The 27,760-nt window shown below is 42.2% G+C and overlaps 1 protein-coding gene across 1 annotated transcript in view; it reads right to left on the reverse strand.

The window, feature by feature from the left end:
• The window catches only part of LOC122561259 (collagen alpha-1(XVII) chain-like), an 81,899-nt gene extending 56,633 nt beyond the window's left edge, over nucleotides 1-25,266 (reverse strand). Inside the window, exons 1-12 of the mRNA XM_043712885.1 lie at nucleotides 25,244-25,266; nucleotides 12,722-12,787; nucleotides 12,382-12,438; nucleotides 10,311-10,355; nucleotides 9,570-9,665; nucleotides 8,602-8,721; nucleotides 7,968-8,015; nucleotides 6,310-6,345; nucleotides 5,140-5,187; nucleotides 3,118-3,261; nucleotides 2,498-2,665; nucleotides 1,667-1,735 (exon numbers count right to left, since the gene is read on the reverse strand). Of these exons, the coding sequence (XP_043568820.1) occupies nucleotides 1,667-1,735; nucleotides 2,498-2,665; nucleotides 3,118-3,261; nucleotides 5,140-5,187; nucleotides 6,310-6,345; nucleotides 7,968-8,015; nucleotides 8,602-8,721; nucleotides 9,570-9,665; nucleotides 10,311-10,355; nucleotides 12,382-12,438; nucleotides 12,722-12,776 (886 nt within the window). The 5' untranslated portion in view covers nucleotides 12,777-12,787; nucleotides 25,244-25,266. The remainder of the gene's footprint in view (nucleotides 1-1,666; nucleotides 1,736-2,497; nucleotides 2,666-3,117; nucleotides 3,262-5,139; nucleotides 5,188-6,309; nucleotides 6,346-7,967; nucleotides 8,016-8,601; nucleotides 8,722-9,569; nucleotides 9,666-10,310; nucleotides 10,356-12,381; nucleotides 12,439-12,721; nucleotides 12,788-25,243) is intronic.
• Nucleotides 25,267-27,760: the final 2,494 nt, after the last annotated feature.

Consider the following 27,760-nt stretch of genomic DNA (forward strand, 5'->3'; position numbering starts at 1 on the left):
ATTTTATAGGATTTGAGGCCTACACTTATTCCTGAAACTGCCTGGTCAAAAAGCTCATCGATTATGAAGCTGACAAAGAAGTGCATTCCATAGCCAGCTCTCACAATGTACATGCTGCAAATACTGCTGTGCCTGTGTCTGCGTAAATTCTCCACTGTGGGGAATGATGGCTGGGCAGCCAAGTCGATGGGAACTAATCTGCCAGGGAGGAGAATCTCTGCCTATTTCTCTACCCCCTCTTCCCCAGCCTCCCACATCCCCTCTCCTATGCCTCCCTCACCCCTTCTCCCCCAACCTCCCTGACCTCTTCTCCACCAACCTCCCTGACGCCTCTCCTCCAGGCTCCCTGACCCCTTCTTCCCCCAAACTCCCTGAACCCTCTCCCCCAGGCTCCCGGACCCCTTTCTCCCCCAGGTTCCCTGACCCACTCTTTCCCAGGCTCCCCGACCTCCTCATCATCAGGATCTTCTTCAGACTCCAGACCTACAGCAATGTTGTCAATTCTGGGCAATTAGGGATGGGCAATAAATGGTGCTGTAGTCAGATCTCATGAACAAATAAAGCAAACGCCTTTAACAGAAGGTTGTTCACAGGCAGGCAGGATTTTAAACTGAGGTCAAAGAGGTCAGTTTTCAGAAGCATGCTGAGAAAGGCAGAGAGGTTTAGGGAAGGAATTTCAGAGTGTAAGACCCAAGCAGCTGAAGGTATGGCTGCCAATGGTGGAACGAAGCAAATTGCAGAAGAGGCCAGAATTGCAAGTGTGCAGAGAGCTGCCTGGGTTGTTGATGTGGATGAGCTTAAAAGAGTGAGATCATGGAGAAATTGGAAAACAAGGAGAATTTTAAAATGGAGCTGTCACATAGGGAGCCAATGTGCATCCATAAACACAGGCAGTAATAAAGAAACTGGATTTCGTAAGTTATGACTTGGGCAGCAGGATTCAGGATATGCTGAAATTTACAGAGCCCATCCAATGGAAGAGCAGTTCAATAGACAAAAGTAACAAAATTATTCAGTGACCCAAACCTCCACTCCCCTCTGTGGAATAGGGTTCAACAGACTAACAACTCTCTCAGAGATCAGACTTCTCCCTATTTTCATTTTAAATGGGAGACAGAGGAAGGAGTGTTCCTTAACGTCACCCTTCAATGGCCTGGCCCTAATATGGTTTGTTATCACCCAGCTATATTTGTACAACTTCCCTGAACAGCGCAGCAGATTTTGGATTCTGATTTTATGTGTCACACAAGGGAAGATTACCTGAATAGAATGTTTGAGTATTCCTTTCGGGAAACATCACCAACCTCATCCCCACCAGAAACTACCGTTTCTAGACAACCACCTGATGAAGAAGCTAGTGCTTCCAAATAAACCTGTTGGACTATAACCTGGTGTTGTGTGATTTTTACCTTTGTCGAATCCAGTCCAACCACTGGCTCCTCCAACTCAAAATTTAACCCTGCAAATCCCAATATTATTCTGGTGATTTTTTGCTGGGCCATTCCACTAAATTCCTAGTAAATTTGAGGAGCTCAGAACAGAATGCTGGACTCCAGGCGAAGTCTAAACAGAGATTTCCAGAAGTTTATGTGATGTTTATCCAAAGGCCAGGGCATTAATTCATTAGTGTTGAATATCAGCTAAATTGATTAGTCCGTCAACTGACCTGTTGAAGTGGTCACTCCCACAGTCCCCGTCACTGAGCTTGTGGCTTTGTTATTCTGGATTTCGTTTGCTATGAAAAATGAAATGATTTGAGAATCAATTGACATTGAGTCAAACGAGCCTCGAGCGAAAGTGTTTAGAAGCAGAACCACTTGAACCCACGCACACAGTTACCTACACAGTCACTGAGAAATCCAAGGCTTTTGCCCAAAACATTGATTTTCCTACTCCGCGGACCCTACCTGACCTGCTGTGCTTTTCCAGCACCACTAACCTTGACTTCCTCAGACCTACCGAGCAGGTCTGAGGAAGGATCACTGAATCTGAAATGTTAACTCTGATTTTTCCACGCAGATGATGCCAGACCTACTGAGCTTTTCCAGCAGTATCTGTTTTTATTTCTGATCTCCAGCATTCACAGTTCTTCAGTAGTGTTATATATTATATGGTACAGTGTGTGACTGGGATTTTATAACAACACACTGTGTGTCACTGGGTATAACAGTAAATATTATAAAGTAACATACTGATACTTGGTGTAATACAGTCTATATTATAGAATAACACCGTGTGTTACTGGGTATAACTGTGTGAATATATATATTTATATAGTCTAATAAGTGTTTAATTAGGAATAATACAACCCATATTCTATAATAACACACTATGTACTATTGGGTATGAACTGGACATTATATGACAACAGTATGATACTGGGTATAACATATATTTTACAATACACATTGTTAATTGCTGGGTATATACTGTTCCTGATCAGGGACTCTGAAAAGTGAGAGGTGTTGATTCTCTGGTGTCGAGGTTTAGTACCTACCCATTAGAGAGGTGGATCCTGTTGTATTGAACACCTGTGTCCCAGCCGAGGAGAGGTTGTTGCGATACTCTGTCACTCCGATGTTGGAGCCACCAGCCGGTACAGACGTAGTCCAGATGTAGGCGGGTAAAGCAGCATTCAGGATAGCAGTATCATATCTCCCAGACACTAGGAAATGGAGAGGAGCAATCATCACAAGGTCTGTGTTTCATAAATGTCCTAGTCAGAAGGGGAGATAGAAGCTCTCAAGAATGGATGGAAAGGGGAAACAAGGTAAAGGGACAGAGAAGCAGAGAGAAGGATGGACAGAGAAAATAAGGAGAGATGGAAAGAGATTGACAGAGACCAAGGAAGGAAGTGAGAAAGAAAAGGAGATCAAGAGATTCAATATTTCACCTGAAGAAAGTTGCTGACTGATTTAGGAATAAGAGTCAGGTTTATTTGTGCTTGTGTGCATGTTTTCACAATATAGATAAGTATGGGGTAGTGCATTTGGCAAGAAATATAAAGAGGTCATAGACTACATAAAAAACAAACAAAATAGCTCAGGTTCATTTTGGGATTAAAATCAGGTAAGTTACAGTAAACCTACACTGACCTCAGTCCAGACACTCACTCACCTGACTGTGTGCTTGCGCTCACCATCTTGGTTTCCACAACAGCCTTTTTGGGGTATGGCAGGGTGTTTGTGGCTGTGCGAGGTGGACTGATGCTGGCCGAACGGCTGCCTTTCAACAATCGCTTCACATCATCCAACTCTGTCCCTGAGTACAGTAACAAAACAGGACCAATCAGAACCTGGGACCCCCAGGGTACAACATCCTGATCTAGAACTGAGGGAATCCACTCACGCTACAGGTAAGAGCAGTAATGTCTCCAAGCTCATCTTCTCCTGAGACATGAAGTAGTAAAAAGCCATTCAGTACAATATTGTGACAAATCAGAACGTGAGGAACGTCCCGGTATTTATCCTGGGGGCTGGGAATGTAACAAGGGGAGGCCGTATCTGAGAGTTGCAGACCACACACACATGCACCAGCGTACATGCGCAAACATGCACACACATAGACACTGACAAACGAGCATACACACAGATAGACACAGTGCGCACACACACACTCAAGTAAACAGTGCATGCAAACATGTAATGTGTACACACATACACAAGCACATGCAGACAACACACACATATGGACAGAGTGACAATCACCTGGATTCATAATGCGCATGTACACACAAATGGACAAGCACACACAGATATACACATAGATTTGCAGATACACAGTGCTTTGACCATTCCATCTCCCTTTAGCTGGATCCCACATTCTGCAATTAAGGCGGCAACTAGTCACCGACAATGCTATTTATTCGCAGTACCAGTCTAGGAGGATGGGGGAGGGAGTGTGGGTCAGGAGGGTGGAGGGGGGATATTTTCTCACCACGTGTTTCAACCTCAGAACACAGACACAGGAGGAACCATTCAGTTCTTTTGAGACCATTGCAGCTTTTAATTAGATCGAGATCCATATTTTACCTCCATCAGCTCCAAATTGTTTCAGTAACCCTTAACCCTCCGTTATTCTACAAACATCTATCCATGTCAGATTTGATATTTCCAGCGTCACTGTATTTTGAGGACAGAGAGTTCCAGGTTTCTACTACCCTCTGTGTGAGGAAGAGCCCCTCGACATCACTCCCAAATGTCGAAAAGTGTGGCGCTGGGAAAGTACAGGTCAGGCAGCATCCGAGGAGCAGGAGAATCGATGTTTTGGGCGTAATCTCTTCACTAGAAATGTTCATCAGGTTTATGCCCAAAACCTCGACTCTCCTGCTCCTCAGATGCTGCCTGACATGTTGTACATTTCCAATGCCACACTTTTCAACTCTGAGCTCCAGCATCTGTAGTCCTCACTTTTTCCCATCACTCCCAGATAGCCTGGCTCAGGTGTTAAGGATCTGGCCCCTTTGTTCTGGAACACCCCACCCAGCAGAGAGATTCCATTGACCCTATTAAATTTTTTTAATAGTCACAAATATGGGGGATGGCACGGTGGCTCAGTGGTTAGTGCTGCTGCCTCACAGCACCAGGGACCCGGGTTCAATTCCAGCCTCGGGCGATTGTCTGTGTGGCGTTTGCACGTTCTCCCCGTGTCTGTGTTCCAGTTTCTTCCCACAATCCAAAGATGTACAGGTTAGATGAATTGGCCATGCTAAATTGCCCATAGTGTTTAGGTGCATTAGTCAGGGGTAAATATGATAGTAGGGCAGGGGAATGGGTCTGGGTGGGTTACTCATCAGAGGGTCAGTGTAGACCTGTTGGGCTGAAAGGCCTGTTTCCACACTGTAGGGATTCTATGATTCTAACCTTGACTAATCTTCTTTAGTCAGGTGAATACAAGCCTAATCTGTAAAACTATCCTGCGATTATAACTCTGCAATCCTCACAATCCTCTCACCAGTCAGGCTCCCTCTCTCCCAGTGTGAACCCCAGTTCACCTCCTCCCAGGGAGGTGGTTCACACAGAGGGAGGGAGAAGTGAGAATGGATACAACAAAGGCTGGGAAATTGGGTCCCATCCTATTAGACCCAACCCTCTTCCCACGGTGGTCCAGAATTTGCCGACAGGTGGAAGTGGTACTTACATCGTCCGGATGGTGAAGCACTCTGCAGCCGGGCCCGGATTGCACTCTCTGAAACACAATGAGCTCTAATTATTCAGTGGAAGAAGGTAGTACAGTCTTTGCTGTTTATATTGTCCCTCACTCACCCTGCTTAGCAACAATCATTATGGTTAGGACAGTTTGAAACCTCACACCATCTCAACATTTCCATAATTAGCAGCATTTACATTTCAACACTATCTTTAACGTAGTAGAACACAATTCAGGGGGGAAATTATTCGGATGAGAGCTCCTCCACATTATTTGTGTGTCTTTTTTCATGCTGGTAATAAATTTCATTTTATTATTCCAAACAAATCCAGATGGGTATTAACTGGCTCACATCTGGGGCATGTCGAAACTGTCGAGGTTGGATTGGAGCTGTAGCTATGTAGTTCTTGTTGATGTGTGAAGTTTGTAAATGTGTAATCACGCGACTTCAGCACCAGGCTTTATTGCCTATCTGAGGAACAATATCACAGTCTGCTTTGAAATAATGCCTCAAGATCAAAAATAATCAGCTCAACAAAGAGACTGTGCACCACTTCCCCAGTGACGACCTTCTAAGAAAGTAGCACTCCCTCAGTACTGACCCTCTGACAGTGCAGCACTCCCTCAGTACTGACCCTCTGACAGTGCAATGCTCCCTCAGTATTGACACTCTGACCGCAGCACTCCCTCAGTATTGACTTTCTGATAGTGCAGCACTCCTTCTGTACTAAACCTCCCAACCGTGTAGTGCTACCTCAGTACTGATCCTCCGACAGTATGACAATTACTCACTACTGATCCTCTGACAGCTGAGCACTCTCCCAGTACTAACTCCCTGACAATACAGCACTCCCTCAATACTGAATCCCCAACTATGCTGGGCTCCCTTAGAACTGAACCGTGAGTGTTAGCCTGTGTTTAGACTCATGTCTCAGAAGTGTATTACAATCCCAAACCACCTAATTTCAGGTGAGAGGGTGATCCACTAAGCAAGTCAGAGATGCTGAGTGCAGTCAGGTTGCAGTTGGAATTCACACCTGAGACCTGTGTCAGAAACACAGACAAACTGCTGCTTTGAGAACCACAATGATGCCTTTGTAGGCTAAAGAACGTAATGGACACAGTATCAACCATTGGCAAACAGGGCAGGTGTTGTCTTACCTCGACTCTGACTCCTCCCCCTAGTGTTTGAGGTACCTGAAAACAAGCAATAAGACATTAGTTAGTGTTCTCTCCTTTGTTACTCTTTTGCCCTTAATGTACTTATAGAATCTCTTTGGATTCTCCTTAACTCTATTTGACAATGCTATCTCATGTCCACTTCTTGCTGTCCTAATTTCCCTCTTAAGTATACTTAAGTATAATCAGTTTAACATCATTTGTGGAGAATATCATAGGAGGAATAATTCAAGACAAAATTAATAGTTACATAGACATTTGGAGCTTGATGAACAAGAAACAATTAGCATGGACTTGTTCAGTGCAAATTGTGTTTAACTAACTTACTTAAGCTTTTTTTGATGAGGTAACAGAAAGGATTGATAAGGATAATGTTGTTGATGTGGTGTACATGGAGTACCAGAAGATACTTGATACAATGAAACACAATGGACCTGTGAGCATAGTTAGAGCTTGTGAAATAAAAGGATCAGTAGGAACATGGATACAAAATTTAGCTGAGTGACAGAGAGTAATGGTTAATGGATGTTTTTCGGGTTAGATGGGCTTGTAGGGAAATTCCATGTGGCCAATATTATACCCCATATTCTTCCTGATGTATATTAATGACATAAACCTTTGTGTACAGGGCACAATTTCATCATTTTTCAGAAGATACAAGACTTGGAAGCATTATAAACTGTGAGAAGGACAGTGTAGAACTTCAAAAGGACATAGACCGTTGGTGAAAGGGGCTGACAGGGGGCAGGTGAAGTTCAATGTGAAGAAATATGAAGTGGTCACCTTGGTAGGAAGTATATTGAAGGGTAATATAAGATAAAGGATACAATTCTAAAGAGGGTTCGGAAGCATAGGGACTAGAGGCATATCTGCCTTAATCAAATGAAGAAGATATGACAGGTTAAGAGAGGAGTTGGTTAACTAGTCAGCTTCCTGGCCTTTATTAATTGGGGCACAGAATACAAAAGCAAAGACATTGTATTAAATATGGATAAAACACTAGATTCATGCCCAGTTTTGGGCAACATACTTTAGGATAGATGTGAAGATTCAGAAGAATGGTTCTTGGGAGTGAGGAACACCAGAAACAGAAATAATGAAGAAGTTTGGACTCTTTCCCTTATAGAAGAAAGATTCAAAGGAGATTTCATTGAGGGATTCAAAATCATGAAGAGTTTAGGTAAGGAGAAACAGTTCCAATTGGTGGGAGGATTTATGGTAATTAGAAAAAGAAATAATGTGACAAAGGTAAACCTTTCACACAGTGAATGGTTAGGATTTGGAATTCACTGCCTGAGAGTATGGTGGAGGTAAGATCGATCAAACCATTCAAGAGAGAATTGGATTATTATCTAAAAGTAAGAATGTGCAGAATGTGATGAGGTGAGGGGTAATGGGTGGTACTGTATGTTTTGCTGCTTCTGAGGGCTAGCATAGACATGATAGACTGAGTAGCCTTGTTCTTTGCTGTAACAATTCTGTGAATCTAGGTACCACATCACAGGCTGGCTATAGGTTAATGCTCCCTCTACATTATCCTGTCAAACCCTTCAATATTAGTGACAGGGCAAATATTTGGGATCTTGCATCCTCTTTATTTTTTGAGTAATCAGAAAGGAATGCAAATTGGATCTTCTTACTGAATTCTTTTCGAGAGAATTCTGGGGAGGAATTGCCACTGGAACTTCCTGAAAAGAAAAGAAAACATTTATTTCAAGTCAGCTCCTCAGCAGTTTGCATTCAACATTATCAGCCTGAATCTGTCTCTTGCTCTTAATTTCATTATTTTCCTTACTCTTTCTTTCCACCAAGTTCTCCTATTTACTGTCTCTCTTGATTTCATTTTCTGTCATCCTCTCTCTGTCTCTGTTTCTCTCTCTCGCCAAGTTTCTCTCTATCTCTTCATTTTTCTCTCTTACTCTCTCGTTCTCTCTCCCCCTCGTCTGCCTATCTGATTCTGTCTCTCCCTGCATTTCTACCTCTCTCTTTGTTCCTCCCGCTCTCTGTTTCTCTTTCTCCCTCTCTCTTCCCTTCAGTCTCTCTCGCTCTAAGATCTCTCTTTCTGTCTCTCCCTAAGTCTATTTGTATCTCTCCTGTCTCTCTATCTCTGTCTTCCTGTCTTTCTGTCTCTACCGACCTGACTGTCTGTTTTGGTCTCGCTCTCTCCCTCCCCAAGTGTTTTTGTCTCTGAAATTCTCTCTGTCTCCCTCTGCCTGTCTCTCCCTCTCCCCGTCTCTCTGTGTTGTCAGTCACAGTTCACTCTGCTCCACGTACCCTCATATCCTCCATTCCGGCTGACGAATGTTTTCCGTTCCAACGTTGTATCTGGTGAAATGGAAAGTGTGGAACTGGGAAATCGGGTACGTGAATATCCCCCGGAAGTGCCTCGTCCCTCTGTTGGCAAATAAGCAGGCTTACAGCATTATTATGATAAACATTTGCATCAACATTCACCTCATTAATCAGAATTGATCTAGCAAGGACAGATAGACAGAGACGAACTCTTGAGACAGGTGTCCCAGGAGGTGACAACAGAACTTTCCCCTCCCTGGAAGTGACGTGGAAGGTAAAGAAAGTCATTGGTCAGATTAATGCTCCAGAAATACCTGTCCCCTTCCTGCCAATTCAGATGTGGGGTGGCAATGCCACGTTTGACCTTCTTGACCAATACAGACCCTTAACTGATCAATTAACAACCACCTGAAAGGCCCCCTCCAACCGCTGCCTTTGATGTTTCACAAGTGAGAAAAGTGTTCACCCTTTCTGACTATTAAAACCAGGCTGCCCTCTCTGCTGCGTTACTGAGTGGTACCTCAATTTGCCTCAATCTGGGGGGGGGCAATTGAGGGCACGAATGGGGTGCCTCCAACTGCCCCCTCATGCCTCATGCTCATTCTCCCACATTCTTTCCTGGCCTCTCTTCCTCTGTCTCTCTCTCCTCTTTTTCTGTCTCTCTCCTCCTTTTCACTGTCCCTCAATCTCTTTCTGTCTGTCTCCAACTCTGTATCTCCCCTTTCTTGCTCAATCTCACTCGCCTCATCCCAGTCTTTGTGTCTCTCTCACACATCTTTCCCTCTCTCAAAATCTCCCGCACCAACTCTCATTCTCTAATATCTATCCTTTATTCTCTCACTTACTTTGCTGAGGCTTTCTCCCTCTATCTTCTCCCCATCTATCTGTTCTCTCCTCTATATTCTCTTTCACTGCTGTCCCTCTCCTGCCTCCTCCATTGTGATACTTACGTGTGCTGTTATAGCTGGTTATGGTACCCTCTGTACCAGCCCCTCCTGTGACAACCTGGCGTCGCGAGGAAGAACCAGTGCTACTGTAAGTGCCTCCTGCAGGAAACAAACCAAAGGAAGATCAGGGGAGAGGAAGTTATGCTTCAGCTACACGGAGCACTATTTAGTTCACACCTGGAGAAATGTGTACAGCTCTAGGCAGCAAACCTTCAAGAAGACTTATTGACCTCAGGAGTGCAGCTTAAATTCACCAGACTCTTACCAGGGCTGAATCGCAGAAGGATGTTACTGTGCCCAAAGGAAACCCTTCAGCCCATCGTCTCTGCACTGGCGAAATGAGCATCAGGACTTAGTCCCATTCTTCTGTCTTTACCTTGCACATTGATTCTATTCAATGAATCATCCAATGTCCTTTTGAATATCTCAATTGAACACGACGGTGGGTTTAATGAAAAACTAAGAAAATGGCAAGAGGGTAGCAGTCAGGGAAACAGGGTGACAGAGAAAATGACAGCCGGAGTGAGACAGAGTGTTAGACTATGAGCAAATGAGAAGGTAAATGGAGATACTTGGAAAGGAACCTTAATGGCCCTTAATCACTCCTTGAGTTCATCCTCAGAGCAGACATTTCCTTGTTCATTTCTATACAGGAGCATAACCAGACTTTCTGTCCAGTAATTCCCACTATATAATCCTAATATCCCAATTCCATTATTCCAAAACTTCTGCAGAGATACTCACGTGGTGGGAGTGAGGTCACTTTTGTTGTTATCACCTCTGTGACAACTGCAACATAAGAATGAAATGATTGATCAACAACAACAATTGGAATTTTTGTAGCGATTACAACACAGCAAAACACAGCAAGATTAGATTAGATTACTTACAGTGTGGAAACAGGCCCTTCAGCCCAACAAGTCCACACCGACCCTCCGAAGAGCAACCCACCCAGACCCATTCCCCTACATCTATCCCTTCACCTAACACCACGGGCAATTTAACATGGCCAATTCACCTAACCTGCACATTTTTGGACTGTGGGAGGAAACCAGAGCACCCAGAGGGACCCACGCAGACATGGGGAGAATGTGCAAACTCCACACAGTCAGTCGCCTGAGGCGGGAATTGAACCCAGGCCTCTGGCGCTGTGAGGCAGCAGTGCTAACCACTGTGCCACCCATAGTGCAGAAGATGTTTCAAAGGAACATTGTTTTAAAAATTAACATTGAACCACAAAAGGAGATACTTGAAGAAAAGACAAAAAGCTAAGTTTAAAAGATATCTGAAAGAAAAGAGAGAGAGGTACAGTTGCGGGGGGGGGGGGGGGGGGGGGTGTGGAGAGGTTTGGGGAGGAAAATCCAGAGCTTGGGACCCAGGCATCTGAAGACACAACCTCCAATGGTGGAATAGTTAAAATGTGGGAATGCACAAGACCAGGTTGGAGGAGCAGAGAGATCCTGGAAGGTTGTGAGGTTGGATGAGCTGACATGGAGATGCTAGTGTTGGACTGGGGTGGACAAAGTCAAAAGTCACACAACTCCAGATTATAGTCCAACAGGTTTATTTAAAATCCTCAGGAGCAGTGTTCCAAAAGCTTGTGACTTTAAATAAATCTGTTGGAATATAACCTGGTGTTGTGAGACTTCTGGGTTGGAGGATATTACTAAGAAATGGAGGGGGGGCAAGGCCACGGAGAAATCTGAAAACAAAGATGAGCATTTTAAAATTGAGATGTTGCCAGGTAGTTCAGGAAGTACAAGGCAACGGGCGAGTTGGCTTGGCATCAAATTAGCACTCGAGGACAGCAAGGTTTTAGAGTTTACAGAGAGTGGAAGATGGCAAATTGGCCAAAAGTACATTGAAATAGAGGTACAAAAATTAACAATCAGTTACTGAAGAAACCAGCATGATAAAACCAAGCAGCAGTAGGTGGTAAAAGGAACTTTAAGGCTGGAAACCTTTGGACTTGATGCTATCTGTTTGAGGATCCAATTCACTGTGTGTCAGGAGCCATCAACCAAGCCCCTCAACAATGGAGTGATTTTTTTTATTTTTAGAAACATATTTTATTCATAAATTATCCAAAAGCTAATTCCAAAACTGTTCAAGCTGGACATTACGGAAAATATAATTAAAATGTTCCATTTCTCATTTGAAAATTGCAGTCTTAGTTGCCTCAATCCAAAAGCAAAAATTGTAACACTTACAAAATATGAGGATAAACTATTCAAATTCCAATACAGGATACAAGATGTTCTTTAAGGTGGCAAAACAACAGAGCCATGGGACATCATGGCAGAAAGGCTTCAGGTGGTGGTGTTTATCATGGTGGCGCCATGGTGATATCTGTCCCAAGCTTTAGTGCATTCCTCAGTGCGTAGTCCTGGACTGTACCAGCCTGCAACACTCAGTCAAAGATAACCCTTTGCACTGGAAGACCAACAGGTTTCATGCAGGCCCAAGAACATCTATTTCGGATTGAATGAGTCTTTAATGTGCTCAAAGCACATGTGAACTGGGGAAAGTGGAACATGGATTTGTATCACCAGCAGTCAGTGATCACTCAGGTAGGTCAGTGCAGCTAATACTGGTGTCCTGACATATGTGGAGAATGTTACTGATTCAGGCATGGGAATCATAGTAACTAAGGGTAAATCACGCTGTCTCACCTGTCCTCTTTCTGCCTCCTAAAAATCTCTGTTCACCACAGCCCAATCATTGACTCATCATTGGGCTAATCTATTGTCCCATTACATCCTTCCGACATTATGTTTCAATTGCACACAAGGCCCATTGCCAAGTGGCTTCTTACCATTGTCTGAGTAGCCGTCTATCTTCCTGTTTCTGCTGTTCTCTATTTCAAAGATACCTGTTCGGGGGATTGGAGACGTGGTTAACCACATATCAGAGTAACACATCTAGTTCAAAAATCCCACATAATCAGTCCACTCCAGAAATCACTCTGGTTCCAAGCCGACCCTCCAAGTCAGGACCATAGCCTGTATGTGACCCAACATGTCATCTCTCCATGTTGGTAATTCTACTTCAACTAGTCAAATTTCCTTGCAATTTTTCCAGTAAATACTCTCAGATGTGATTTGTTTTATACAGTAACCCTCAGAATAAAACCAGAAGCAGCAGAGTCCACATACCACTGTCCATGCAATCTTCGTGATTCAACTTCTGATAATTGCGTACACCACTCATTTCATAATCAGCTGTAAAGAAAGAGGAAAGAGATATTAAAAATGGGCACTCCCTCAGGACTGACTTCTGATGATGCAACACTCCCTCAGTAGTGACCCCCTGACTGTGCAGTGCCCCTCAGTGCTGACCTCCCAATTGTGTGGTGTTCCCTCACTATTGACCCTCTGACAGTGCAGCACTACCTCAGTTCTGACCCACCGATGGTGCAACATTCCCTCAATGCTACCCCTCTGACAATTGTGAAGGAGTTTCTATCGTACAATTATTTATTATTATTGTTTATTAATTTGGGAACTTGGTTCTAATACAGAAGTAAGCTTTAGTTGACACAGACCTTTTCTTTTTTAAAGGATCAGAAATCTATTTTTTAACCACTGGATCAAAACAGCAATTCCCAGAAATTATATAATTTCAGCAAAATGAAGAGAGAAGCCATCTGATGAGATAATTGCTGAAGTATTTATTAAGTTTTTTATTTACAATACTGAAAAAGTAACACACACACACAATCATATACATATATACATACTAGCAGCAGGGTCAATTCAGAAGAAGAGATCCATACCAGCAGATGTGCTGCTTGGCAGCAGATAAGTAATTAAGCTAACTGGAAGGAGCCTGTATTTTTCTTTACAGCTCAAGTGGGAATTGACAGTGTGTTATCCTGTGTCTGTGGGTATCAGGGAGAGACAGTTAAAGAATGAATCACACCTTGTAAACATGTAGAAAGTGTCTGAAAGGAAATACAATCTCTTGCTTGGTTTGAAATTAAACAGCAATAATAGGTGGGCAACACAGTGGCTCAGTGGTTAGCACTGCTGCCTCACAGGGACCTGGGTTCAATACCACCCTCGGGCAACTGTCTGTGTGGAGTTTGCGTGTTCTCCTGTATGGGTTTCCTTTGGGTGCTCCAGTTTCCCCCCCCAGTTCAAAGATAAGCAGGCTAGGTGGATTGGCCTGGCAAATGCAGGATTATGGGGCTGGGTGGGATGCTCTTCAGAGGGTTGGTTTGGGCTGAATAGCCTGCTTCCACACTGTAGGGATTCTATGAGTGGTACTGCACTGGGACTGAATGGTATGAATATGTAATTTTGCTGTTTATGGCAAATGTTTTCCAAGTTGTTATGTATGCATAATACAGTTCTAAAAAAAAAGGGCAATAAACCTTATGTTCTTTTCTTCAAGGTACATTGGCAGCCACTTGTGAATGTGTTTTGTGGCTAACCACAATGAAAATCAACTTGCAAAACTCAAACTTATGGTCAATTAAACCACGTTTCATTCTGGGATCTGATTTGTCCAGTACTAACATCAGCTGGGATCATAAAGACATGGCAGCTCTTGGCAGGTTAGAAAACTGTTGAATTTGAGAGGGATCAGTGAATCTTTGAAAATGAGTTCATGAAGGTACTGACCATACAGGAATCTATGTGAAGTATCTTACTCGATTCAACTTTCAAACTGGCTTTGACTGCAAGACTTCTCTCGGAATAGAAAATCTATTTGAAATCTTTCAGGCAACACTGAGAGGTTCAGTGGATAAATTGGAGGTAGAACTAAAGCAGGATCTTTTAAAGATAGGATGCTTAAAGTGATTACCCAACATTGAGGATTAATAGAAGGGAACCCCTGAAATTGATATGTCACTGTTCGAATTATCTTCGATTTGATTGGAAATGGAAAGAAAAGAATTAGAATTAAAGAGAAATTGGGGAATAAAGAAAACAGAAGCAAGAGAAATGGAAAGAAACATGAAAGTATGAAAGCTTGAATTGGAAAGTGAGGAGCGAGAAAAATAAAAAGAAATCAAAAGAGTTGAAATGGAAAATGCTTAAATTCCAAAGAAAAGGAAATCACAAAGCATGAGTTAGAGAGAAGCTTAGAGCAAAGGCAGAAAAAAAGAGGTGGTTGCCAGTGGATAATTCTGATTCATTTAACTAAATATTTATGTTTAGTATCTAAATTTACAGAGGATGAAGTTGAAAGATATTTCACCTAATTTGAAAAGATAGCTGGTAAGATGCTAGGGCCTTAATGTTACCGAGTGTCCTAACAGCTATTAACATATACACCAGTTTGTCAGAAAAGCAATCTGCAGACTATGAAGCTGTTAAGAGAACAATATTCAATGCTTAAGAGCTTGGTCCTTATCAATTAAAATTTAGGTCTATACAAAAGAAACCTAATCAGACATTTTTAGAACCTGCAGAGGAAATATAAATGGTATGGAATCAATGATTTCAACCACTGAGATTAGAGAAAAATTGAGAAAAGTAGTGGAATCATGATAATGGAAGAATTCAGAAGTACTATTTCAGGAACCCTTAAGACATATTTTGACAAGTGTCAACTATCAAATATCTGAGATGCAGAACTTTTGGCAGCTATGATATTTCACATTGACAGTTCCATGTGGGAAATGGTCATATTGAAATCCACAGGAAATTGGAGGAATAGAAAATCTGGGGTTGGAAAAGATATTAGGGAGCAAATAGAAGGATGCCAAAATAATAAAGGAGAAAGGCTAGAACCTAAAGGTGATATAAAGAAAATAACATGCTTCCATTGTAATAAAATTGGACATAACAAAACCTATTGTTGTAATTAAATGAGAGACTAATTGCTGTGACAGGAATATCTAAGGAATCCTCAGAAAAGGGTGCAATCAAGTAAAGAAATGGGTATTACAAACGTAGCAATGCTACAGATGGAGCAGGTTCCATCAGAACCAAATAGGAAGGGAGAGATGGTTAAGGGTAGCCAACAAAATTCTTCCTCAATGATTGCTGAAAAGAGTCAGATCACCAGAGTTTCTAAATATTTTAATTTCAAAGGAAGAGATATTTCATTATTTTTCTAATTAAGGAAATAAATCAAGAAAAATCTTGGCACTAGAGCAAGTAAGTCACTTATACTTGCTGACAATATATTTTGTCTTCCAGGGGGGTTAATGAAGGAAATAAAATAACAATTTGAGATAAACAGGGAAATCACACAGGGTTCTGTGATTTAGTAAATGGATAAGTTGTAGTTGGAGTAATACAACAGAGAACAATAGAACAAATGGATTTTATCGTGTGGAATGACCTAGCTGGATCAGAAATATTGGCTTCAGTGAGATTGGTGGATCAATCAATGGAGGGAAAACAAACTGTGATGTTTTCATGAGGAATGTCCTTGATTATTCCCTGACTAGATTGTATGTCCATAAAATTAGACAGGAAGGGAGAAATCTATGAGAAAAGATGCAGTTATCTGCCATTATTTTCCAAAACTCAAGTCAGGTGAATTGGCCATGTTAAATTGCCCACAGAGTTAGGTGTGTTAGTCAGGGGTAAATATAGGGTAGGGGAATGGGTTTGGGTGGGTTTCTTTTCGGAGGGGCAGTGTGGACTTGTTGGGCCGAAGGGCCTGTTTACACACTGTAGCGAATCTAATCTAAAAGAGTGAACGTAAAGAGATTAAGTTTGACATACTTAACTCTTTTCTTTACTAGAAGTAGAGTAGATGCATCCTGGTTTGAAGGAAAGATGCACCAAATACCATACTCAGAAAAGAAATCAGAATCTAAACCAAAGCATTATTATTTAAGAGAGACAGTGTTAAAGAGGAAATGGAGATCACCTCAAATATCAACTGATGAGGAATGGGAAGTAACCCATCATTTGGTAGTTCCATTTGTGTATCATAATGAGATTTCATAAGTGACTCACAAAATTCCAAGGTCAGGTCACTTAAGATTAGAAAAACTTGCTAAAATACTAAAAGATTGGATTAAATAAAGATATGGTGAAATATGGTTCAACATACCATATATGGAGAAGCCTCAAACATCAATTAAACCCGAGTTTTTAATTCCAACAACAGCTTTTGATGAATTGTTCATTATGATTTTAAAAGATGGTAGAATACCCTTCCCTAAAACCTGGAGTGAGAATCGGTATCTTTTAACAATTTAACAACGTTTTGACAAGAATTCCCAAGGCTAAGGAATCTGTGGACAGAATCATTTTACTTATTTTACCAGGTACAGTTTACCCAAAGACATAACATCAGATCAAGGTTCAAATTTTATGTCATGAATATTCAAATAAATAATGATTAGTTTGAGAATAAAAGCTTAGCTTCATAATTGCAAAGAACATTGGAAAGATGACATCCAACTATATATAAAAAACCACGATTAGACTTTCTTGTCAGGACTTTACTGACAATTGGGATAAAGCAATTCTCTTGATGCTTTTTGCCATTAGGGATCCCTAAAGAGTCCACAGAATTGAACCCTTTTGAACTGACATACAGGGATGAGGTTAAAGAAACCTTGAAATGAATTAAGGAAAAATGTCCAAATCAAATCTCAGGGCTTGCATTTCCAAACTATGTGTCAAGTTCTCAGGCAAACTAGCCAAAGTTTGTCAGGTATGCAAAAAGCTCTCAAAGAACAATGAAAACTAGAGTAGATTAAAAGACCACAACTCAGAATTTTAACTCTGGAGACGTGATTGTATTGTTACCTGTCTCCCAGGCATCATTATAAGTAAGGTTCACTAGACTTTGTCAAATCAAAATGCAACTTAATGATGTGAACTATGTAATGACTATTCCAGTTCAGAGAAGAAATCAGCAAGCGCATCACTTTAATATCTTTCAGCAATTCTACAATAGGGAGGATGGTCAGAACAGAAGTGTATTTACAGTAGTGAAAGAAATAGGGACCGAAATAAAAACACCAGAAAAACTGGAAAATGAATCAGAAATTGAAAATTTGGAAGTCAGTGCTCCAGAGATTAGAATGGATTATATGGAGGTGTTTAAAACATTAGCGAGCATGATTTTTTTATCTTCCAGAAAACTATCAAAGTGACTTACAAAAGCTGTTATGGACTCATAAGTCAATTTCTGTAAATTGGCCAGGAAAAACATTTTTGGATGATGTTAATGTGATGGATACCTATATTACAACATCCTTACAGGCACAAACCTGAGAAACTAGTTCAAGTTAGAGAAGAGATTAGGTTCATGATGGACAATGGCATTACTGAACAAATTCATAGTTGTTTCAACTCATCTATTGTAATAGTGCCAAAAACAGATGGATCACAATGGCATGTACCAGTTATCACAAAGTCAACATAATAACAAAGGCAGATTCATATCTTATTTCAAGTTTGGAGGATTGAACAGAAAGGATTGGGCAAATATGGTTTATGGCAAAAATTGACTTATTAGTGGGATATTGACATGTTGCACTGACTCGCACAGCCAAAGAAATATCAGCTTTTCTAACGTCAGATGGACTTTATCAATTTAAAATCATGCCATTTGAAATGAAAAAGTCTGAACAAATTTTCAAAAAATGAACCAACAATATCATGAAGAGATTGGTTGTGTTTAAGCATACTTGGGTGAAACATTAACAAAATTTCAATGAACTGTTTCATTGTTTAGAAAGAGGCAACTTCGGCATAAATTTGGCTAAAAGTGAATTCAGGCGAAACGATTTGAGACAAGACCAAGAGAATCCAGACAGGCAAAAATATCTTGGAATTTCCGATGTTTAAGACACAAACTTTTGCAATATATGAGGGGATTTTATCAGAGATTCATTCCAAATTTCAGCCCTGTGGAGACTTCTTTGGCATGTTTATTAAAGAAAGGCAATAAATTTGAATTGGCAAGAGAATGTCAGACTGCATTTGATGATTTGAGATCTGGCCCTCTGACAGTGCAGCACTCCCTCAGTACTGTCGCTCTGCCAGTGCAGTACTCCCTCAGTATTGACCCTCTGACAGTGTGGTACACCCTGAGTTCTGACCCTCCGACAGTGCAGCGCTCCCTCAGTACTGACGCTCTGACAGTGCAGCACTCCCTCAGTACTGACCATCCGCCAGTACAGCATGCCCTCAATACTGACCCTTGACAGTTCTAGGATCCCTCAGTATTGCACTGGGTGTGATGTCCTGGATACTGTACTGTTGTCCTGGTGTGATTCCTAATCACACAACCTTTAACCTCAGAAGGGTGTTTCCTCCTGACCAAACTGTGTCGCAATGCATTGGACTGAACTTCAGCAAGTCAACACCTCATGGACCAAAGGAATGGAAACTGGATGAGGAAAGCTTGCCGCAAATCAGCTGATCTTGTACAGATCCAAACGATCAGGGAAAACCCAGTTGTGGGTGTTTCTCTCAAGGCTCCTGGTTCCTAGGGTTAAGCCCCAGTAACACAGACACCCGTACATTGCAGCAGAAGCAGAGTTAATGGGTATTAATCCCAGCAGCTCCTGTGGTATGTTGGTAAACCATAGAAAGTAACTTCACTGGGAGAGTAATATCTACCTCATTCAACACTGCTCTCAAATTACTGCAAGGATCATTTAATCACTTGATATCATAGAGCTTCCCTTTTATTTTAACAATCCACATAAAGAATTAAAAGACCATCAAATTCAAGGCCACAGTAGTTCCCCACATCAGTTCTAAGCAATCTGTACTCTACTGTAAGATTCAAAATGCTCACATCCTGACCTTCTGTAGGAATGTGTGTTCACACGAAACTCCGTTGGCAAACTGATGCGAATATAACTGAGCAAATATTTACAAAGTGGAAAGTCCCATGTCATTCTGCTCAGTCAGCATGCAAGGCAGTGAGAAAGGAGATCGAGGGAGGGAGGGTGAGCGTGCGAGACTGCCTTTAACAACACAAAGGGACTGAGGCAGCCAGCTGGTTTCCTACCACTTACCTAACCTGGTGTCACACTCAATAAGTTTCAGGATTATAGTGGCTGCTAGATTTAGTTATTGAAAATCAGACTGATTTCAGCATTAGAGCTGAAAATGTGTTGCTGGAAAAGCGCAGCAGGTCAGGCAGCATCCAAGGAACAGGAGAATCGACGTTTCGGGCATAAGCCCTGAAGAAGGGCTTATGCTCGAAACGTCAATTCTCCTGTTCCTTGGATGCTGCCTGACCTGCTGCGCTTTTCCAGCAACACATTTTCAGCTCTGATCTCCAGCATCTGCAGCCCTCCCTTTCTCCTCGATGATTTCAGCATTAGGTCAATTCACATGGAGAAGAATGGCTGATGAGGTCCACCTATTCTGAATATCTACTTTGTGATTTCTCAGAGGCCTGAAGGATCACCAAGCCTCTAACATTCACAAAGAGAATGTAAGGAATCCAAGTAAGGGAGGCTTCTCAGCCTATCTACTTCATCCTAGCCTCTCATTGCTTATGGTATAATCCTTTCTTTGTTATTTGTCCTCGGGAATTGGGTACCACAGACTAGCCAGCATTTATTGCCTATCCCAGAGAGCAATTAAAAGTCACCACATTGCTGTGGGCCTGGAGTCACATGTAGACCACACCAGGGAAGGATGGCAGATTTCCTTCCCTAAGGGGACATTAATGAACCAGTTGGGCTTTTACAACAATCACTATTGGATCAGCTCTCCGTTCCAGATTTGACTGAATTCAAATGTCAGCAGCTGCCACAATGGGACTTGAACCCCTGTCCTCAAGGTATTGGCTTGGAGTGCTAGATTACGAGACCAGTGAGGTGACTACCACACCACTGCCTCAACCAGTTGCTAAACATCCGAAAGACTGCCCTCCTCCTCATCATCTGTAAGTCACTCTGTTATTGAACTGAGTTTTCTCATTCTCAATTTGTGTCTGGATCTCTTCTCCTGCAGTAATGGAACATATTGTAACATGAAATAATGTTCAGTACTGACCTATAAACAGCACTGTTTTTCGCTGTAAGGTCCTCTCTGATTCACTTCCTTCCAGGTCTATATTAAACTTTCACCATAACTCAGTTGCCCATAGTCACTCAACTTCTGCAGATGGTGACTTTCCTGGGACATAATCCTTTGAGTCTTAGTGATCTTATGGTCAGCTTGACCAGAGTCCTGAACTACTTGACACATGTCCTCTGATCTACCCAATTAGTTGCTAATTAAATGCAATTCTGAAATGTTTGTACAGGTTCAGTACAGAGTTCACCTTCACTGCCAGAACACTTCCTTTCCTAGCTGGTTCACACAATTCAATATGTATGTCTCCATAATTTTAGCTAAAATATTATGTTTTGTCATTGTCTGTACTGAAACCCCACTCAGCATTCCTCCACTGCAGTGGTCCCTGGGTCATGCTCTGAGCACAGTGGTTATGTTACTGGACTATTGTTAATCCATATACTGCGAATGTGGGAGATTAACCAGAATACTCAAGTCTCATGATTGTTCGACCAGATTCATTTCTCATACATACATCCAGCATTCCCACTTTGCACAAGGGATCCAACTCTTTTCTGAGATTAGACAGCGACATTTCCCAGCTCAAAATGAGGCTATCAGTCCAGTCAGAATGCAAGACGAAGTGGAGCAAAAAGTTTAAAATAACACTTTGCAACAAAGTGGAGAGACAGAGAGAGAGAGAGCGCGTACGTGCGAGGTAACCAGGTTTGCTCTCCATCGGTCTTTCAAAGAGGATGAAGATTGAGAAAGTGTGAAATTTGAAGGGATAGCCGTAGTTGGTTTCCTCAGTACATCGACCAGTGAGTCTGAGACATTCAGACCAGAACGTCTTACGTCCTATCCCTGATCTGTGTTGAGCCAGTTCCATAAAAAGGAATTGCAGAATGGACCAGCACAGAAGGAGGCTACTTGCCCCATTTTACTTGTGCCAATTCTTTAAAGATCCATCTAATTAATATAATCAGCCCCACTTTTCCCAGATCTCTGAGAATGTTTCCATTTCAAATATTGTATTTTGAAAATTTTGTTTTTATCATCTTTTTATAATGCATTCTAGATCACAACTATCTGATAAAAACAATCTCCTATTCCCACCCTCCAGAGTCACAGATCCTCCACCAATCGTGTTCCATTAGACCACATCAAGAACTAAACACTTTTCAAAGTTATGTAGAGATAAAGTAAATTTTTCAGCCAAGAGATGAAATTAAATCTGAGTTGTTGATAATTCATAAATAAACACAGAAGAATTAACATAAACTGCAGAGAAATGTCTGATCGGACTGTTTACGAGGTTCCGAGTTGTATGGGTGGAGTTCACTCTCTGCATTCCACACTTTGCCTTCAGTTTACAAAGTCTATGAAGTTTTTCTAATTGCTTAATTAAATAGTTCCTACCTGTTGCTCCGTGCTGGGTTGTAGATCTGTGGGAGCTGCTGATTGTGCTGCTTTCTCTCTTTTACACTGCACTTATCGTGTGTGTATGTGAAGGTGTGAGCACTGACTGATTTGATTGGAATGCCTTTCTCTCTCTCCCTCTTCTTTAATTTAATAGCTCGAATCTGATTTGTGTTTGATTGTTGCTTTCATAGAGGTGAAGTCTGGGCAGGTCCACAATGACTAAAAGTCTCGCCCAGATGAACAAACCTTGCCCTGAAGCTGTAATTTTACAAACAGCCTCACCTGTCTGATTTCCAACTCCGTGTGTCTCTTAGTTGTCACCTGATCCCGACTTCAACAAAATCACCATAATTGCCCCAAATCTAATTTTACCTCCAGAAGGGAATCCAGCTCAGAGGTAAACACAGTCTCCCCTCCAACTCTGGGTCCATCACACAACTGTCCCTCTCATTTCTGCTGACTCATCTGGCACCAACAGATTGTATATTCTGAGGGTTATGGTGGTGGGTGAGGTAGGCGGCAGGTAATTCTCTAAGTTTCAAGATTCAAGTGCATTTCCCAAAAACCACATACACACAGAGATCAGGATGGGAGGTCAAACCTGACTGTTATAGGGGTCAGTACTTTTTTTTCTTTCTAGCTCTATTACTCTCCTTCTGGATCAGATTTTAACTGTTTCAATACTCACACCATGACACAACATAGATTGGTTTCTCTCTCTCTCTCTCTCACACACACACACTCACTCTTGGTGTGTCTTTCTCTCCCCATGAATTTCTCACTCTCTCCCTGCCTCTCTTCCTTATTTTCTCCTTGTCTCTCTCCCTCTCTCTCTCTATCCCCCCTCTGTCTCTCTCTCTCTCTGTCTCTCTCTCTCACTTGCTCTGTCTTTCTCTTTTCCTGCGTCTCTCACTTTGTGACTTTTCCTACCCTTTTACCAGTGCCATCCCAAGCTCACTACATCCTCTGATACTGTGATGCTCTTGCCCTTTTGATTCCTTGAATTGTATGCATTTAGCTCCATTTTCCCCAAGATTACACTGTGCCCAGCTCAATGGGAACACCTTTATTTTATTCCACTCTTATCTATCCAAATGTAACCAGTGTAGAGGAAGACTGTTTGGTCCATCATGCCAGTGCCGGCTCTTTTGAAATAACTATCCAGTTAGTCCTATTCTATACCTGTAACATGTGTGCATGTTTCCTTTTCAAATAGTTGTCCATTCCTTTTGATAGTTATTACAATCCAGTGAGGAAGGCGATTGGCTCCTCTCCTTTAAATCCCCTCTCAGTTGGTCGCAACAAACGTTTATCATTTTTAGCACACAGCTTGTCAGGTTTGTGGGGTGACCATAGCAGCCAGTTTGGGTCAGTAGTATCCTTTCAAAAACCAAGACTCAGGTATTAAATTCAGATGATGAAAGTTGATAAATTTATTGATAGTCCATTTTTCACTACAATTGTCACAAATGATCCCATTCCCATGACACCTTCAGGTAGCACAGTCTAAATCTGAGCTTACTGCTTGAAAGAAATTGCCTTTCGCCCTCTGGTTACTGACTTTGTCTCCTTATTGACTATATTCAAACTGTTTGTGATTTTGAACATCTTCTAATATGTTTCTCCTTAACCTCTCTTCTCTAAGGAGAACAATCCTCCACTCTCTCCACATGGCATCAGAGCAGAGTCCACACATTCGTTGGCAATATTTTATTCTACCACATCACCACGCCTCTCTCCACAGCTCTGCCGTCTCTCTTTTCTCACATTGCTTATCTCCTCAGTGTTGGATGAGAGCTAATTAACTCCAGTTAAGCCTTGGGAAAAGTGATGAGAGTGTCCTGTCTCTGCTTTCATTCCCAGCCACAGAGTCAGTTTGAACCACATGTTTAATGACCTGAATATTTTATAGTGAGCACAGCTTAGTGCAGACTGTATCCCAGCCACAATACAAAAGCCATCTAATTAATCCTCTGTAACATTGTCTGGTTCCAAGATGCCTCAGTTTAACTCCACCCTAAACCTCATCTAGATTTTGTCACCTCCACTCAACCCAGTGTTTTTGTGACCTTTTGGGGACAAAGTTTTCCTAATCACTGCTTTGGTAATTGGGTACACATTGTCAATGAAGCGGGGGTGGGGGGGGATTCATGACCTTTGTGATCTTTATCATACCTTCCTTTTTGCCTTGTGTATTAAAAATAGTTTATGTTTGGTAAAAGCAATAACTTTGTTCCTTAATTTCACTACTGAAGTCATGTCATGCTGAATGCAAAACGTGGACTGAGTTTCTGCTGACAGATCTGTTGAGTTTCTTCAGCACTTGCTGATTTTGTATTTATTCTGGATTGATTAATGTCATTCTCCATCATCATCATCATGAACCTTACGATACAATGATCACTGTCTCCTCAATGTGCTTCCATTGACACTTGAGCCACTTGGCCAACCTCATTTCCAAGAAGCAGGTCCAAATGCACAAGTTTCGGATTGCTGCTAGAAAATGTCTATTATTTATCATTCTTCTGTTACACTGTAACTTGCGTGTTTGCATTTCTTATGCACTTTATGCCGTGTACGAGTGTGTAGTTTGTGCTGTCCATGTAGCACCTTCAGTCCTGCAGGAACACACTGTCTCATTTTTATTGTATCTGTTGTATATGGTAGAAATGACAAATAAAAGCAGCTCTACTCTCTACTCAACTGCATCCTCTTGTTTGCACTGGACATTTGGAACATTAGGAAGCTTTTGTGCAAATCCTGTAGGAACACTTGGTCCTTGCTGACCCTTAAACCATCAGTACAGCAGCCTATATTTGGATAATTATAACTGCTCTGTAGTGTTGGCATCTCTCTATAATTTCTGTACATCCTTCCTGCTAATTGTTGATTTCTAGACTACACCAAGCAACATAATTGCACCTTTTTTTGTTCCTTAACTTTAGCCAAATTAATTATGTGCTTGAAGCCTGAATCAACCTTTCTCTCCAGCACGTCAATGCTCTCCTTAACTAGAACATCTTCTCCTATTCTTTCTGAACCCCTTCTGTACCTCTATATAAGCAAAACAATTTCTCTCTGTTGTGCTGCTACCTTTAAATTCCTACGAATTCCACGGATAAAGAGGGACGGAGAGTAAATATTGACTTAGCCAGTAACACTCATATTTCATGAACGAAAAGAGAAAAACTCCCCTTTCCTCCCCCCCACCCATCCACCATCCCCCATCCCCTCCTGGGTTGGGGGTGGTGTTCTACCTGAGACAGCAAACACACACTCAACTCTGACCAAATTGCACAAGATACTTACTCTCTCTGCCTCTCTGCAGCTTGATCACATTGTGCCTGTAGCAGATCCAATCGTATTATCCCTGGGAGTCCCAACAGATCCTCTTGATCCTTCTCCTGCTGTTTAACTACCTTGGAGTGAGCCACATAACTTCTGTTCTGCAGGAGAAGGGAGCGAGTGAGATTAAGCCTGAGACTCACTTGTATTTCTGGCCTTGAGGAATCAGCATTTGCACGATGAACAAAATATGTCAAATACCTCACACCCAGCAGCAAAGTTCACATCAGGGTGAAGAAGAGGGCAAGGCCATCAGATACATGGCAACACCACCACTGGCATGTTCCCCTTCAAGCCACTCACGATCCTGACTTGGAACTATACTGCCGTTCCTTCACTGTCCCTGGGTCAAAACCCTGGAATTCCCTCTCTAATGGCATTGTGGGTAAACCTACAGAATGTTGGACCACAGTGGTTCAAGAAGGCATCTCACCACCGCCTTCTCAAGGGCAGCTAGGGACAGGCAATACATGCTGGCCCAGCCAGGGATGCTCGCATCCCACAAGTGAATTTTTTAAAATGCTGAAAAACAGGAAACATTAGGGTGGATGGAAACGTTGTGACTTTGAGACGGTTTGTGGACAGAGGTGTGTTGGAGGCATCTCACATAGCAGCACAGGAAGTGAGTGCAGAGACAATGGGAGTGGAATACTTGCTGACACCAACCTTCTCGCCTTGTCCCATGTTTTCTGTGTGGTCCCCACAAGCTAACTACCCAAATGGAGACCCCTTGTGATCTTCTCTGGACTATATTGAATTAATGATCTGTGAGACTGTGGGAGGCCAAGGTTCACTAACTTCTCAGAGCTCAATCCACTGACCCAGGCCCGAGATTGATCCAATGGCCCCAGACAGACTGACCAACCAATTACAGCCAGACTGATCCAGTGACCATAGATAAACTGACTACTGATCCCAAACAGTCTTACCCAGTAACCACAGACAGAATGAACCATTGACCACAGCCAACTGACTCAGTGATCCCAAACAGTCAGACCAACTGACCTCAGATAGTCTGACCTAGTGATCCCAGACAGACTGACCCAGTGACCCCAGACAGTCTAACCCAATGACCCTAGACAGACTAATACAGTAACACTAGTCTAACCCAGTGACCCCATACAGACTGACCCAGTGACCCCAGACTGTCTGACCCAATGACCCTAGACAGATTAATACCGTAACACCAGACAGTCTGAACCAGTGACCCCCCAGCCAGACTGACACAGTGACCCCAGACAAACTAATATAGTAACACTAGACAGACTGACTCAGTGACCTCAGACAGACTAAACAGTGGCCCCAGACACACTTGACCTAGTGACCCCAGACAGGCTAATACTGTAACACCAGATAGGCTGACCCACTTACTTCAGACAGTTTGACCTATTGACTTCAGACACACTGATCTTTTAAACCCAGACTGACCCAGAGACTGCAGACTTACGTAATGACATCAAGTAGCCCTAGCAAAACTGCACTCAATGGAAATCAGGGGAAAATTCTCATTGGATTGAAGTCAAACCTGGCAAAAAGGAGGTTTCTTGAGGTCAGTCACCTGAGCTCCAGGACATCTCTGCAGGAGTTCCTCAGGGCAGTGTCCTAGTCAAATCATCTTCAGCTTCTTCATCAATGACCTTCCCTCCAACATAAGGTCAGAAGTGGGGATGTTTGCTGGTGATTGCACAATGTTCAGCATCATTCACAACTCAGATACTGAAACAGTCCATGTCTAAATGCAGCAAAACCTGGAAAACATTCATTTTTCAGATGATAAACAACAAGTAATGTTTGCATGTCACCAATGCCAGGCAATGACCATCTCAAATAAGAGAAAATCTAACTATTTCCCTTTGATGTTCAATGACATAACCTTTGCTGAATTCCCACTATCAACATCCTGGGGGTTACCATTGACCAGAAACAGAACTGAGCTAGCCATATAAATACTGTGACTAGGAGAGCAGATCAGAGGCTGGGAATTCTGCAGCAAGCAACTCATCTCCTGATCTCAAATGCTTGTCCACCATGTACAATGCATAAGTCAGGAGCGAGGTGGAATACTCCCAACTGCCTGGATGATTACAGCTCCAGCAACACTCAAGAAGCTTGACACTATTGAAGAAAAATCAATCCATTTGTTAATAGCTTCAACACTGACTCCCTCTTTCAATGCCACACAGGGGCACATCAGTGTGATTTGTCCATAAGATACATTGTAGCAAATCGTTAAGCCTTCTTCGATAGCTCTTTCTGAAACCCATGACCTCCACCATGGACAGGCAGCAGATACATGGAAAAAACACCACCTGGAAATTCTCCTCCATGATGCTTGGAAATAACTTGAATCCCTTCAGAGTTGCTGGGTTAAAACCCTGAACAGCATCCTTAGTGTTTTGGGTTTCCCTACAGTCTAAGGGTATGGCAGCCCACAAAGGAAGCTCGCAAACACCTTCTCAAGGTCAGCTAGGGATGGGGAGG

This window comes from Chiloscyllium plagiosum, chromosome 22 (genome assembly GCF_004010195.1).
Source record: "Chiloscyllium plagiosum isolate BGI_BamShark_2017 chromosome 22, ASM401019v2, whole genome shotgun sequence".
Lineage (NCBI taxonomy): Eukaryota > Metazoa > Chordata > Chondrichthyes > Orectolobiformes > Hemiscylliidae > Chiloscyllium > Chiloscyllium plagiosum.